The following is a 16,086-nucleotide window of genomic DNA, read 5'->3' as shown; positions in this document are numbered from 1 at the left end:
GTGGAGGGCAGGGGATTGATAACAGCTGCCTTAGTTTCCGTCCATCCGGAAGTGTCAGGCTGCAGTGTATTTGCGTAACTCTATGGAATTTAGCACAACACGTTTTTTGTTAATCATGCCTAGTCACGGAACGGAACTAATGCGGATAAATAGGCTCCACCTGTATCCCCACCACAGCCATGTTGGAGAATCCTACTCCTACCTATCAGGGTTTTGCCATAACAGCACATTACAAACCAATTTCTTTCCTGGACTGAGTGAGAAAGTCATCAATGAATATATAAGAAGCTGCCTAATCCTGAATCAAACTACTGATCCCTCTAGCCTGGTGTCATCTACTCTGATTGGCAACAGCTCTCTAGCGTTTCGAACAAGTTTCTTTCCCAGCACTACCTGGAGACTCTGTCAGGGACTGAACCTCAGGCCTTCTGCATGGCACTCTTCAAAATACCTGAAGGGCTTTCACACAGAAGAGAGCAAAGACTCATTCTCTGCTGCCCCAGAGAGCAAGACTAAATTACAGGAGAGCAGACTTCAGTGGAATATAAGGAGAAACTTCTGAACAGTAAAAGCAGTCTGAAAATGGAACCAATTACTGGAGGGTGGGGAGGGGTTGATGAGCACTCCCTCAACGGAGGTCAGGCGTGCTCTAGTTATGGATTTCCAGCAACAAGCAGGGGACTGAACTGGATAGCCTCCAATGGTATGAATCCTCACAAAACAAGTGACCTACCACTGGACTACAACACCCTCTTCCTTTAAAAAGCTCTAGCTGATAAGTTTTGTCTGCTGCCAAGTGGGAGAAATGAGGAAAGAAGGGAAGGTGGGGGATTGCAAGGCTCCTATGGAGAAGAAGAGAAAGGGAAATTACATAGGAGGGCAGCTTTCAAAGACAATTTGAAACACGGACAGTGAAACACCAGCAGCAGAAACAAGTTCAAGTTTATTAGGTTGATCAGAACATAAGCCATACACCAGGTGTATGGCAGCAGAAACAAAACCATGTATAAGAAAATGGAGAGGAAATGAGCTTCCCTACAAATTACCTGCTCTGTGAAGATCTCCTGAGTGAAGATGGTCTTCATGCGGCTCAGAGAACTAGGTTTAATAACAATCTGAAACAAATTATACACACAATGAGATTGGCTGTCACACCTGTTTTCATTTCAGAAGGAATTCCTTCTCCACATACAAGAGTTCCCAACTGACTACTTTTCTGGAAATAAATACTTTTGTAACTTTGGAAAGTAACTTGAAAAGTTACCATTGCCATTGGAGAATTACTTTCTCAGAAGCACAGCAGGGGTAACATTTAAACAGTCAACCACGTGGGTGTGGGCTGATCATACCTCAAATATATTATTTTGTAATCTTTACAACTCTGTAAAGTAGGCAAGTATATTACCCCCATGTAGCAGATGGAGTGAGCTGAGAGTAATTAACTCTCATGGCAGAGACAAGATCTGACACAGAAATGTCATGATTTGTAACCCAGTTTCTCAGCCACTATCCTGCACTATACAAGACTCATACTTGTGGCAAACCACATATGTGGCATACTTGTGGCAAACTACGCTAGGCTGCTTGAATTCAAACCCAGCATCAGAAGGAAGACAGTGGTTACAGAAGTGTTCTCCTTTGCAAGGCCCACAAGCTACTAGGAGCTTATGCTGACCCTAACCAAGCAGAGATGCAGACACCAGGGAAAGTGGGAGCCTCACTCCATTGCACCTGATCCAGCCAAAGAGGAGCACTGAAATATCTGCTGCTGATCTCTCCTTCCCTACTAAACCCAGCAATTAACTGGATTGCACACCTTTACATCTGGTGATAGGAGGCAGGGTATAGAAATAAAATAACATGTTTGGCTTTATGTTCCTCCCTAATGTGTTAAATTAATAGCTGATGTGGCTCTCACACAGATTTTTTTTCTTTTTATTTTGCCAAAGTGGCCCCCACTTGAAAAACGGTGATCACTGAGTGAGAACCAGGAAATTGATAAATTCTAGCTGCACCACCTGCCAAGCAGCCGAGTCATCTCCCTCCATGGTTGTGTTACTATCTGCCTGGCTCTTGCTGGAATACCAACTCTTCACTTTATGTTTTCTCCCTATTTGTTATTTTTGTATTTGTACTGTTACAATCTTGTAATTCCACTGCATTATAGGAATCAGGCTCAGTTAATACACAGGCTAAAAATAAGCAAGGTGCGTTGATTTTTGGTGGCCTCCCTGAGCACAGCAATGGGAAAGCAGGATATAACTCTAGCAAGCAAGCAATACAACTCAAAGCGTTTGTGGGAGGGAAGGGCCACACCCTAATAAAAGGCAGGCACTCACCTTCATTCCCAGAGTGGAACAGACCAAGTCAATGATTGCACTGAGTTGGTTGCTATGGAAATACATGGCAACCAGCAACAGCATCTCTCCAAAGGATGCTGATACCCCAGAAGTGCTGTAGAAACATGAGAAGAAGGAGGGAGTGATTTTCTGATGGATGAAGATTTTTTTAAAAGAGAGAGAATCCTCATTTGCTGAGTTTGTCATAGGAGAACAAGGAATTGGCTCACCTTTCAAAATAAGCTTCTTCTTTGATCATCCAACTCAACCACATCACCATCAGCTGCTCCTGTTCTGGGGTGCTAAAAGACACAACAAATGGGAAAGAGGATCAAAGACAGGTATAAGCTTACAAGACAAACAGAACAGGACAGTTACTGCACGGAAATGATGTTCCTATTTTATTGCAGTTTCATTTAGCTGGTTTATAAAAGAACTGAGTATTCCCTTGATACAAAATTAACATTGTTTTGTAGTTGGTTGCCTTGGTGGTGTTGGGGAAAGGCAGAATAAGAATTCTATAAATAAATATGTAGACTCTGAAAAGATGCTAAAATATTAACATTTCGATTTGCCCTTCTAAGAATCGAGCGTTTTTTGCATATAAGAACAGCCTGGGCGAGTCATCCACAACCACTGAATACTCTTTAAAAAAAAAGCAAGCTATTGCTCTGGTTAAAAAGATACCTGACAAGTGTGGAGAAGGCCAGCAGCATGCAGAACGAAAGAGAAACAAAGCGGACTCCAGCTGGAGTGGCCGGGGGCCGGCTGGTCATGAGCTGAAGTAACTGCTCGGCTTCCTCATCTGTTGGCCTAGACACCATCAGCAAGAACAAGAACCAAAAAAATAAGACACCCATTTTGAAAAGACATCAGAACACTGGGCCACGATGGAGGGGACGTTGGTTTAAAAGCTCAAAAGAAAATCAAACAGATAAGAGAATTTTGACTCAGTCAAGAGTCTGCAGTTGGATCCAACATGCATATACTGAACTACACCAGCAGAAATTCTTGCCCAAAAGTCAAAGCAGTTCAGCAATTAAAGAGAGTTGGAGCAACACATGGAAATCCTGGGTTTGGGCCCTGCTCCTAACACCAATTCAAAGCCTGGCTACACTCATTATATGAAGTAACCACACATAAGCTAGTACTTCTGAATATGTTTTCTTAACATTTTTTAAAATATACTTAGATAAAGGGCAAATGAGCTATTAAAATGCCAGTGCAACCTATAAAGGAAAATAAGGATCATGGATAGACATTATCTTGATATTTGCCATCACATGCTTCTACTTATGAAGTGATGATTCACATCAATTCAGACCCACACCTGTGTAACAAAGCCCTGGTAAACTCACTTTCTGTAGGTTTCAGTTTCACCTCGGCACAATGGCAGCCTCCACAGCACTTTGCAAAGAAAATGAATCCTGAACTAGCAATGAAGTATCCATTTTGATCCATCAGTTAGATTTACCTCCCACTTCCAAGGCCCCAAGAGGAGGCTTACATATAGCTCCCAGCACACCACACTTCAGCGGCTCCACCATATCCACTGCTTCCAGATAGTGTGGGTGGCAGCAATAAGAAGATGAGGGCAGCCCTGTTGGATCAGGCCAAACGTTCGCCTAGTCCAGCCCCCAGCTTCCACAGTGGCCAACCAAAGGCTTTGGAGGAGCCCACAAGCAGGTCAAGAAAGAGTTTGCAGTGAATGGGGAACATAAAAAGGAATCCCCAGAGAACTGAGGATCCCAAGAGGACTATGAAGATAGCAAGGTACATTTAAAGAGAACAGCGAGTGCTTACTTCAAACCAGCAATCCCCATCAAAGCACAATAGAGTCGCAGGAGGGCACTGGCTTTCACCACATGCTCCTCTTTCAGCCCTGAATACACTGAGACATTGGGTTCCATGTCTGCATCTGCTTCTTCCCTAATGTGGGTGCTCCGAACAGTGGGCAGGATCCCCATCAGCTCCAGCAGTAGCTGCCTTCTCATCTGCCAAAGCACAGAGCCGATGGTCTCTCTCTTTCTCTGCATGAAACATTGGGAGGAAAGAAACCTAAGCAGTTGCATCTTTAAAAAGAACAACAGCTTTCTTTCTTTACTGCTTCGTATCAGCAGTCCTTTTATTTTTTGTCTTTGTTGACAGTGCAAATATTTCATAAAAGTACATGCTAAAAAGAGACATTGTCTGGTTCAAACAATCACTGTGCAAAACATATTTTGTCTGAAGTACGGGAAACAGGATGAACTTGAAATTCTAATATAGGGACATAGGAGTTAATAGGCATCACAGAAAATTGGTGGGATGGAACAGACAGGAAGTATAGGGGTTGCACTATATAAAGATACACAGATAAAGAATGTATACACCTGCACAGACTTCTAGGAACTTATTCATGGAAGCCAGATAAAGGGTCTGAGTAAGAAGAAAAGGAGAGAAGAATGATACCAACATGGGAGTCTACTACAGACCACTGTAGTTTTGCAGGAGGTGCTTTGCGCCCGCTTTTAGTGAACATTACAAGCCTCGGGGAGCGCTGCAGTGGGCTGCGCAGGGCTCCCCATACCTTGTGCAGCCTCCAGCAGCCTTACATCATTCAATGTAAGTGCAAAGCACCACCCCAACCCCCCTTCACGACATGATCCTGGGGATCACTCCTCCCCCGCAAGAACTTACTAAGGGAGTAAAGCTCCCTCAAAGTCTGAGAAACACTGAATTCTTGGATTTAAAAAAAGATAAGGAAAAGAGCAGATAAATCAAATTAACATTCTTTGAAGCTTCAACATGGGTTTGCAAGCTGCCTTGAGTGTTAGGAAAGTGGGTTAAATCAATGAAATTATATTGATTAATAAATGAATAGTTTGACAACTAAAGGCTGATTTGGTTCATATCCTCCCTTGTTTGCCTAGTTTCTCTTTTTCACCTGGCATCAGTCCACATGTCAGATGCTCTTACCTGTTGCCCATTTCGAATAAAGGTTCCAAACCAAGTCCGCACTTTTCCATTTGTCCCAAGCAACAAGCCACTAACAAAGCACACCAGGTCACTCACACCATCCTCTGAAGACTCATTCTTTGTGTGATCCAAAGTCAATGCAACTCCAAGACCTGGTAAGTGACACTCTTCCACCTAGGCCAAAAAAAAAAAGCAAACTTAAATGCCCACTTACAGGGAAAAGGGACTACTGGCAGACAGGACAAACAATGTAGTACATTGTACATGCCTGCTGGCATATTGTTGCAAACTTAGGGGGGTTTGGGGTGCTCAGAGTTCTTGGTTCTCAAACCCTAAAGCCCTCAAGGCTCCCCCATCCAGTAGTACTACCACCACCCTGTATGTGACAGTGCCTCAGTCCAAGGACACTGAGACCCTCTAGGTTTAACTCTATTCCCTTGCAGGCACTGAGCTCTTTCTCCAATTAAAGCTTCAGTCCTCAAGTTAGTAGACCTCAATGAGCACTCGGTAGCTTGTTGAACGGCTAGGTAGGATTCTGAATCTTTGTCCCCAACAGACAATGAAACAACTTGGTAAAAGAGATTTTAGTTTATTAAGAACATAAAGTTACATAAGTTACAGTAAGGCAGCAAATGCTAGAAGCATAAACATCTAGGAAACATATCAGCAATAAAATAATAAAGCTAGCTGGCTATCTCTATTAATCCCTATCTCTCACCTGGGTCACTCACTCTTGTAGATCTTTTAGCTCCAGGCTACCTGTGAGGTCAGATGCCCATGGTGGACAATGAAGCTCACCTCGTGCAAAATGTTGCACCCCAAAAACTTTGCTCAAGAAGATCTGGACACACACCCCTTGGGGCACTCATTATGATACTTCTTATGCTAATAGTGCTGAGGTGACTTCATACTTATTTAGACTGTCCAATCAGAAACTTTTGAGGACAGAACCTTCTCGGAGTGGGTCTGGTTGCTAGCCCTCCTAGTTCTTACCACTTCCAACTGGAGATCATGGCTGCATTCCTTTCCGGCGCCCCTCAGTCTACTGAGGTGTTAAACATTCCAACAGGTTGTAATTCTTGTTGTCTGTCCTTTCTGGCCAGCAGAAGAGAGATAACAATCTTTTTGTTTGTTTACTCACATTCTTGCAGCTAGGAACCGCTAGCCACTTCTCCGTTACTGACTTAGTTTGGTTCAGGCTCCACATGCTAACCAAGGCCTAACACGTACATATTCATGACACATTTGCACTAGAGGGACTGCATTCCGTCCCCCTTCCTCCATGCAGAGTCAAGGTAATTTCCAACTGGTGGCAACAAAGGGAGAGCCAAGGCACCCTCCATTGGCCTGGCTAGAACAAAACTGCCATTTGACTCCCTCCCCTTTAAGAGCTATATCCTCCTACAGCCATTTCCACCTGGCTGCTGCAGAGGTAAACATTAAACACAGAGACCTCCTGCATTGACTGGGCAAGAACTAGTATGATACAGCAAACAGCCCTAAGTAAATCTGCATCAAATACTCAAATATGCTTCTTCTGCCTTCACATTCCTTCTCCTCTTCTCCCGAGTTGTCTAATTTTTAGTTTGAGAATCCCTTTGGGACAGGCAACTTTCTCAATCCATGTTATGTAAACTGCTCTGGGAACTTTTGGTTTAAAAGCAGAATGTACGTTATTTAAACAAATCAGTAGGGTCATATAAGCCTCTCAAAAGAGAGATGAACAGAATTTGGACTTGTGTAGGGGTGGTTTTTTTTTTTTCAGGAAGTGCATCAGGCCAGCGCAGTTGACTGAGAGGAGATGAGAGCCAATGTGGTCTAGTAGTTAAGAGTGGTAATTTTTCAACAAGTGAGCCGTGACACACTGGTGTGCCTTAAATGGTCTGCAGGTGTGCCTCAGGAGTTTGGGGGAGGGTCACTTATTAGTAGGGCCATTGGGGGATCTGAGCCTCCCATCAGCAGCATGGTGTGCATTGTCCATTGTCAAAAAACTGATGATGTGTCTTGACAATTTTAGAGCCATTTCAGTGTGCCCTGAGATGAAAAAGTTGAAAATCTCTGAGTTAGAGCATCAGACTAAGAACAGGGTGACCCAGGTTCAAATCTCTACCACAAAGTCTACAGGGTGTCTTTGGGCTCAGAACAGGAACAAGACAAAGAAGGGAATTCTAAGCAGGCAACATCTGCTTACAGTAAGGGGAAGTTATACTTGGAAAGGAAAGGGCAGGGCCCAGTTGTGGTGAGGCAGGATAAGCAAAGTAAGCAGCTCATAAAAGTTACTTGGGTTCAAGAAGGCATCTGGTTTCCCAAGAGTGGCTCAGTTCAAGTCTGTCCTGAGGTGTTTGGTGTCAGTGCACCCCTTGTGTGGATGACATCAGGCCCATACAAGACTTACCACCATGCCACGGACCCTCAGTGCCTGGGAAGGGTTCATCTTGCAAAGATGGCGGAGAGCCTCTGTCCTCCGGCGGCCTCCAAAGCTTTCCTCATCCTGCCGCTCGCCATTCTTGATCAAGCCCCTACAAACTTGAACCAGCCAAAGGTGCCATGTTAACTCTGAACCTTCTACTTTAACATCTGCTTGTGCAGCTCCTGAAAATCCACTCTCAAGGACCAGCGGACTCTCTTGAGCAGGATGGACGCAGCATGGGGAAGCCTGGCAAAAATTTCCTCAGGACACAACCCACTAATTTTGAAGAGGTGGAGAAAGAAAAAACACAGTATAAATATCAGTACATACCTTCGTTAAAGCTGTCAGAAACATTGGCCACTAAGAGACACAGGAACCAAGCCCCATTCTTCACATGTAACAAAGCTTCAGCCACATCCACAATAGGCAACAGGGAAGGCAGTTCTAAACAGAAAGCATTTAAAAAATAATCATCAGTTCTCCCTTCCAAAAGTCCATTAGCCTGGTAGGCAACTCCCTAAAGTAACCCCATCCCAATGACTCAAACCTGAAGGTGATGCAAAGTGTGAATTTAGAAACAAGACAAACTTTTGCATCTTTGCCACTGCTGTATACTCTTCTGAGCTAGGGGAAAACATCAAAATTCTATACAGCAAATGCTGAATTTTATTTTGTATTTCAGAAAGTTTCATTTCTTTCATGTAAGCTGCCCTATGCTCGTTTTAACATGGAAAGGCAGAGTAGAAACCACCAAAGCAAATTAATAAATTTAGGCCACCTTTTGGTTGCACTGAAGGGACCATCAAGGCAGCTTACAAGAATCACTAAAGCAATTCAATAAAAACAGAAAATTTTAAAACTATTTTTTTAAAAACAGGCAAAACAGCAACAAGGAACAAAAAAAATACTAAATCAACAATGTAATAAATATAGTATCAATAAATGTAATATATGTAATATGTAATTATTGTAATATGTAAAATTATTGTAAAATGTAATATGTAATAAATGTAATATAAATCAATATACTAAATAAACCATGTAATAAATGATGGGTTGCAACAAACTAAAATGGACCTTGATTAAGTACCATAGATATCAGACAAGTCAACTTGTCAAACAAGTCAAGGGCCAAACGAGACACTACGAAGATAGTATTATAGTTTGGCCATTTTTCCCCCTTAAATAACATAAGAAGAGTGCCAAAAATGGGGCAAAATAATTGTTTTTAGTGGGCTAGAACACTTTCGCCTGCTGTGGTTCAGAATGTCAGAATGCCAGATGTAAGGGAGGGCACCAGGATGCAGGTCTCTTGTTATCTGGTGTGCTCCCTGGGGCATTTGGTGGGCCGCTGTGAGATACAGGAAGCTGGACTAGATGGGCCTTTGGCCTGCTCCAGTGGGGCTGTTCTTATGGTTCAGATCCTGATCATATCCTCTCCTCCCATGTGCTATTTTAATTAGATAAAAGGCTTCTAATTAAAATAGCACATGAAGGGTAGAACTGTGCAAGGAACTGTGGTGTAAGCAAAATGTTGATGTCACCTTACTCCCCATGGAGATTTTGCCTCATTTCAGGCATGTACACCCCAGCGCTATTTTGGGGGGGGGGGGGGACCAAATGAATACATTCTTCCTTATGTCTAGTTGGGTCCCAAGTCCTATTACTTCTAATGGAATTTAGTCATGTGTGTGACTAATGTCACGTGAATAAAATTCTTCTTATTTTATTTATACTGTACATACACACCTGCTTGTAAGATACAGAGTACATCAGCTGCTTCCTCTAGATAAACAGGGCTCTCAAACAGTTCTGATGATTTAAAGAAAAACTCCCCATTGGACTCCGCCACCTACAAAAAGAAGTTGTCTTGACATAGGCTTTTGGACACACACAAATGAGAACAGCACCATTTGGCTATGTTGAGATTTAACTAGGTTGAAGTTAAGAGCAGGACAAGGCAGAAATTGAAGGACAAACGACAGAAAATGGTAAGTAAAAGGAGACTCTTGTACACTCAGGAACAAAGGCCAACCACCTAGGGCTGCAAATGTTAAGGAGTGGTTGATCAGTCTAGGGCAGTGTTTCTCAAACTGTGGGTTGGGACCCACTAGGTGGGTCCCATTCATTTCAATATTTTATTTTTAATATATTAGACTTGATGCTACCAAGGTATGTGACTGCATTTGGGGAAATGTTACAGATATGTACTTTTAACAGGCTACTATGCTTTTAACAATGATAGTCAATGGGACTTACTCCTGGGTGATCTGAGACTAGGTGATGTGAAATCAGGATTCAATCCTACATGAGGTCTTAAACTGGTCAATGTGCAACAGTTTTTGTTTATTAAATTCTGTTCTCATTGTCTTGGAAAGTTACCTGTACTGACGTTTCAGTAATAAATTTATTTAAACTGCAATGATTTGCCAGTAATTGGCACTTCAGCGGACCGCCTAATCTCTCTCACACACATCAAAACACTCCTGAAGGAATTCTTCCAGGTTTAAGGCGCTCCTTCTTAAGAAGAAGGAACTCCCTCTTAAGCACCGCCAGCCACAACTGAAAGGGTGTATTTTAACTAATACTTCACTCTCCCTGCACTTATTGCATGAAGGAAACTGGACTCTCTCCTGCAATTGCTTATCCTGATAGAGGAAGATGTCTCAGCTGAGCTGCCTTGTGGGATCAGAGTAAAGAGCCATCAAAGTCCAACATGCCTCTAAAGAAGGTCACAAGTAAGGCATGGATGGTGATGTCCCTTGTACTCCTTGGCACCTGACAGTTCACTCAGCTTGGAAACTCCATTTAGCTATCAAAACATACAGTCAAAGGTAAATCCTCCTTGAAAGGATTTTTTTTCAGAGCATCTAAGCTAGCAGCCATGCCCACACGCTAGGGCAAGTAAACCCCATAAGTTCATTATCTGCTGGATGAAGTTACGTTTTAGTACCAAGGAAACTTGGATTACTACTGTGATATTTTGATTATCAGGTAACAGGCAACAATCTCATGTATTTTGCTTTAGTTAGGGAAAAAAAAACCCAAACACACACAGAGAGAGAGAGGCTTTAAAAAGAAACTATACCTTGTTCATAATTGCCAGTAATTCACTAAGAACAAGACGAAGCCGGCGAGGGGAATCGCTGTGTTCAAACTCCAGCGTTAGCCCGTGTTGCAGCTGCGACACCAAGATACTTTCACCACTGCCCCCACCAAGTTTATGCCTAATTTGAGGATTCAAGCACAGTTGTTCAAAGACAGATTTTGAAAGCAAATCCTGTTGTACTTAACAGCCTCACAAGAGCAAACCAAAAAGCCACTGAGTTCAACAGTAGCCTAGTAGCAGATATCTCTACATGGCCCACCTAGTCTGGCCGCCTGCCTCCAAGCAGCTTATAAGCAGGCTGGGAAAGTGATAGCCAGTGGCCATTCCCGCCGTACCTTCTACTCAGTTGCATACTGCCTCTGTATGTGAAGGCTCCCTTCCTTTCACAGAATGCTGGAACCTTTTTTTGCTGTCAGGCTGTCAATGCATTCCAAAGTACTGAATTAGGTAAGGTAAAGGTAAAGGTTTCCCCTGCACAGTTGTATCTGACTCTAGGGGGCAGTGCTCATCTCCGTCTCAAAGCCAGCGGGAGCCAAGATTGTCTGAAGATATCTTCCCTGGTCATGTGGCCAGCATGACTAAACACCAAAGCACACAGAAAGTTGTTACCTTTCCACTGAAGTGGTACCTATTTATCTACTTGCATTTACATGCTTTTTAACTGCTAGGTTGACAGGAGCCGAGGCAAGTAATAGGCACTCACCCTGTTCCGCAGCACCGGTGTCTTGAACCCCTGGTCTGCTGACCTTCCGGTCGACAGTCCAGTGTCTTTAACCACTCAACCACCACACCTCAGCCATTGCACTGAATTAGATATACACAAATTAGAAGAGACTTCTGCGAGCTATTTGCAAGTCTTCCCCAAGTGGTATATAATTAGGAAAAATACTTTATGTACTAAATGCCTACCCCGCCTTATCATCCCACAGGGCATTCACCCTCATACTGTACTACATTGGTAAGTATTAAAGGGATTGTTTTATGCATGGAGAGCTACCACTGTGTAGTGGCTCAGGAAGTAAGCTGTGAATCTCTCCAGTTCAAATTTCACCTCTGCCATGAACTCATAATGATCTTAGGTAAGCCACTGCTCCTCAACCTCAACTGTTTCGTCACCTACATCTCCAAAGTTCTCTCTCTGATAATGTAATCTGTAACACTCTGTAACACTCTCTGCTAGTGTAAAAAAATGGAAAACTCTGAAAAATCAAGAAGTGTAATCATAACGGACAAAAACTCTTTTTGCAGCACAACTGGATAAAAGCACAGCATTTAAGTGGTGTATAAATTCACAAGAGAGAGATCACTCTAGCATAGTGCTTTTTCCAGTGGCTGTTTGCTGGTGGGTAGTTTTTTATTTTTTATTTCTTTTTAAGATGAGCCCTTTTGGGACTGGGAATATTTTTTTCATGTCTTTTGCTATGTAAACTGTTCTGTGAACTTTTTTGTGCAAAAGTAACACACAAATGTTTAATATTAAAAAAAAATAATCATATGCCTGTAATATGCCTTTGCTTGGACACAAGTCTCACTGGTTCATTAGGATTCAGTCCCAAGAAGATGTGGATAGGATCACAACAGTAATCACCTAAGTTGTTGTTCTTTGTTGGCATCTTGCTCCAAAGCATGGAAGTCCACAGATAGCAAGGCCACAATGGAGTTGACAGCTTCTACACCTGAGAGCAGGCGAAGAATCAGCTTTTTATCTTGCGCCCAGCTTTGGCTCTGGTCCGCCGGTGCACACAAAGCCATCCGCACCAAGCAAGGCAGCAGCAGTCGAAGCTCGGGGTCACTCAGGGCTGCCAAGCACACAACGTCCACCTTCTGCATGGCTTCGAAAGCATATGGGCTGACAAACTGAAGGATCGGACAATCCACCATTTTGCCAGCTGTCCTGAAAACAAGAACTCAGGGAGTTAGAACTGAATAGGGCAGCTACTGGATTGGTTCCTCACAGGCAAGCCAGCAAAGGTCCAAATAGTCTAGGCAAATAACTGAGGCATCAAGGTAGTACCTCAAAAAGTTCATACTGAGAAACACCAGTGACTCTCAATGTCTTAGTTCAACCCCCAGCATCTCTAGATAGAACTGGAAACAATTCCTGCCTGAAATTTTAGAGTCCCACTGCTAGTAATAGCAGGTTGTAGACAATACTCAGCTACAATACAACATACTTTCATCTTGCTTGACATTCTAGTTACCCCACACCCTCCAACAAAGACACTAGACTAACTTGGGTTCAACTTGGGCCATTTTATTAAACGCAAGTAGCCAATTTTCAATGCATGATACCGACTGAACACAACATCCCTCCCTTGCACGCTCAATTTCAATGGCTGTCCCTGGCTCTGGTGTTGTGTGAGAGGGAAAAGAGCATCCTTCTATCCACTCCGTCACCGTGTCCTGTGGCAAGGAGGTCCACAGGCACTCAATTTCAATGGCTGTCCCCAGTTCTGGTGTTGTGTGAGAGGGAAAAGAACATCCCCTATACAGTCTCCACATCCCCTGCATAATTTTGTATGTCTCAATCATGTGCCCCCCCCAAGTCGTCTTTTTTCCTAGACTGAAAAGCTCTTGTGGAAAGGAGTTCCACAGCCACCCACATCCTGTGGCAGGGAGTTCCACAGAGTCATCAGGCAGTGCATGAGTTTTCCAAAGCAGTACCCAAACAGCTAAAGCGCAGCTCTTAACGGTCCTAAGAGAAGGCAAGAGGCTGAGGGGGCATGAAGCACTAAAGGGATCCAGGCGTCCGAGCCTTGGTTTCCTCGGGAGCCCGGTACTCCCTTCACCCACCTGGGCAGAGGACAGAACCATCACCGCCACGGCCAGGCAGAGGCTCCTCGGCGGCCGACCCTCGAGTGTCTCCCCTCCACACACCTCTGGGAACGCTCCTTCCGGGAGAGAAAGCGCGACTTCCGCACGTTACCAGGGGGGAAGACCAAAGTACACGGACCAAAGGACACTTCCGCTCGGAGCCGGAAGAGGCTGAAGCCTCTTGCTGTGAGGGCGGAAGCGGCTTCTGCCAGGCTAGCTTGCAAGCATTCCATGTGGATGCTGGGTTTCCAGAGGCTTGGAGGTCAAGCCTGCGCATGTCTACTCGGAAGTAAGTCTCACTATACTCAATGGGGCTTACTCCCAGGTGAGTGTGGATAGGATTGCAGCCTCAGAGCCCAAGCCTGTGCTTGCCTACTCAGAAGTAAGTCTCATTATGCTCAATGGGGCTTACTCCCAGGGGAGTGTGGATAGGATTGCAGCCTCAGAGCCCAAGCCTGTGCTTACCTACTCAGAGGTAAGTCCCATTATAATCAGTGGGTAATCACTCCCAGGTAAGTGTGGGTAGGATTGTAGCCTTGGAGGAAAGGCACCCGGGTCCAGGAGGCTGCCAGCGGGGCTCACAGGAGACAAGGAAACTACGAAAAGCAAAAAAGGCTTCCTTAGGACCAAAGGGAGGCTTTCCCAGGTGACAGCAAAAGGAACACAAGCAAAAGAAATAGAAGCTGACGATAAAGGGTTAAAAAATGAGGAGCACAAGGCTGAAAACTCCAAGGCAAACTATTAAAAACTTGTACAAATCTATGGTAAGACCACACCTGGAGTATTGAGTCCGGTTCTGGTTGCCACATCTCAAAAAGGATATAGTGGAGATGGAAAAGGTGCAGAAGAAATCAACCAAAACAATTACTCTCTGGAGCACCTCCCTTATGAGGAAAGGCTACAGCATTTGGGGCATTTCAGTCTAGAGAAGACATGATTGAGACATACAAAATTATGCAGGAGGTGGATAGAGGGATGTTCTTTTCCCTCTCACTCACCAGAACCAGGAGACATCCACTAGAATTGAATGTTGGGAGAGTTAGGACAAACAAAATATTTCTTTACCCAGCATGTGTTTAGTCTGGAGAACTCCTTGCCACAGGATGTGGTGATGCCATCTGGCTTCAGTGCCTTTAAAAGGAGATTGGACAAATTTCTGGAGGAAAAGTCCTTCACAGGTTATAAGCCATGATGGGTATGTGCAACCTCCTGGTTTTAGAGATAGGCTTCCTCAGAATGCCAGCTGCAAGGGAGGGCACCAGATGCAGGTCTTATGTGCTCCCTGAGGCATCTGGTGAGATACAGGAAGCTGGACTAGATGGGCCTTTGGCCTGACCCAGTGGGGCTCTTCTTAATTTCTTTAAATACACCACAGGCAGGAAACCTACCAGGGGGTGTGCTTGGACCATCAGATGAGGAAATAGAAAGGAAAAGTTAAAGAGAATGCAGAGATGGTAGAGAAGCTTCATTACAGAAGATGTACAGGCATGTACCCCTACATGAATTTGTGGAACACTGGAAAATAATCAGTATAACACATTTAAGAGGAGATCTAAGAAATTAGAGGCTGGTGGAAAACATACTTGAAGACAAAATTAAACATTTTAAAAAATGAACCTTTTTGAAGGATGGCTTCTGCAATGGTAAGCCCTGCCACAATAATCTTCTTGAGGTCTTTGAGAATGTCAACAGGCACGTAGAGGTGATTAGGGTGAAATTGTATATTTGGACTTCCAAAAACACTTTTGACAAAGCCACTCACCAAAGGCTCATGAGTAAACTTAACAGTCATGGAATAAGAGAACAGCTCATTCTATGGATTGCTAACAAATGAAAAAACAGTAAATAGAGTTGGAATAAATGGGCAATTTTCACATTGGAGGAAAGCAAGAACTGGAGTTCCCAGAAGATTTGTATTGGGACCGGTCCTTTTTCACTTTGAGGCAAGGCTAAAGAAAGCTATAAACACAAACACATTATAGTTTAGCTACGCTATAGGTGTTTATGGATAATATGTTCAATTAAACAAATTAGTTTAAAATTTCATGTTCACATGCTTGGCAGCTATAGGAAAAAATGGATCTCATTTTGTTCCTCTGTCTGCTTCAAGCAGGTCAGCAAATTGGCTGTTATCTAAGGAATGTGGCAGCCTGCTGGAGAGATGATTCCTCTGAAGGAATTAGGGAGGGAAATACCCCCTTTTGCTTATAACTACAAAGTTGCCAGAGAGCACCCAAGTCATTTATAAGTGAATCAGTTTAAAACAAATGCTTAATAGCGTTAATGCAATGGGTGAATTAGTTAAGTAAGAAATAAGGAAAATATTATATTCAGCATGCCCACAAACAAACAGGCTTGGATTCATGTTTGCCCCCTCTGAAGAAGTTTAAAAAAGCAAAACTGAAGGCAAAAGCCATAAATCTAAGATGTTTTACTACTTAATTGTCACAACATCA

The 16,086-nt window shown here is 43.5% G+C and overlaps 1 protein-coding gene across 2 annotated transcripts in view; it reads right to left on the bottom strand.

The window, feature by feature from the left end:
- The window catches only part of INTS2 (integrator complex subunit 2), a 30,531-nt gene extending 16,832 nt beyond the window's left edge, over positions 1 to 13,699 (bottom strand). Inside the window, exons 1-12 of one of the 2 annotated variants that reach the window (XM_066636016.1) lie at positions 13,610 to 13,699; positions 12,405 to 12,710; positions 10,796 to 10,934; positions 9,457 to 9,559; positions 8,038 to 8,151; positions 7,693 to 7,823; positions 5,298 to 5,471; positions 4,143 to 4,369; positions 3,027 to 3,152; positions 2,570 to 2,641; positions 2,340 to 2,454; positions 1,047 to 1,115 (exon numbers count right to left, since the gene is read on the bottom strand). In XM_066636016.1, coding sequence (XP_066492113.1) covers positions 1,047 to 1,115; positions 2,340 to 2,454; positions 2,570 to 2,641; positions 3,027 to 3,152; positions 4,143 to 4,369; positions 5,298 to 5,471; positions 7,693 to 7,823; positions 8,038 to 8,151; positions 9,457 to 9,559; positions 10,796 to 10,934; positions 12,405 to 12,697 — 1,563 coding nt within the window. In that variant the 5' untranslated portion in view covers positions 12,698 to 12,710; positions 13,610 to 13,699. The remainder of the gene's footprint in view (positions 1 to 1,046; positions 1,116 to 2,339; positions 2,455 to 2,569; positions 2,642 to 3,026; positions 3,153 to 4,142; positions 4,370 to 5,297; positions 5,472 to 7,692; positions 7,824 to 8,037; positions 8,152 to 9,456; positions 9,560 to 10,795; positions 10,935 to 12,404; positions 12,711 to 13,609) is intronic. The other variant, XM_066636017.1, reaches the window with a different exon arrangement.
- Between the last annotated feature and the right edge of the window lie 2,387 nt (positions 13,700 to 16,086).

The sequence above is a fragment of the Tiliqua scincoides genome, chromosome 8, assembly GCF_035046505.1.
Source record: "Tiliqua scincoides isolate rTilSci1 chromosome 8, rTilSci1.hap2, whole genome shotgun sequence".
Taxonomy (NCBI): domain Eukaryota; kingdom Metazoa; phylum Chordata; class Lepidosauria; order Squamata; family Scincidae; genus Tiliqua; species Tiliqua scincoides.
Note: the sequence above shows the minus strand (reverse complement) of the source record. Positions and strands in the feature narration are given on the sequence as shown.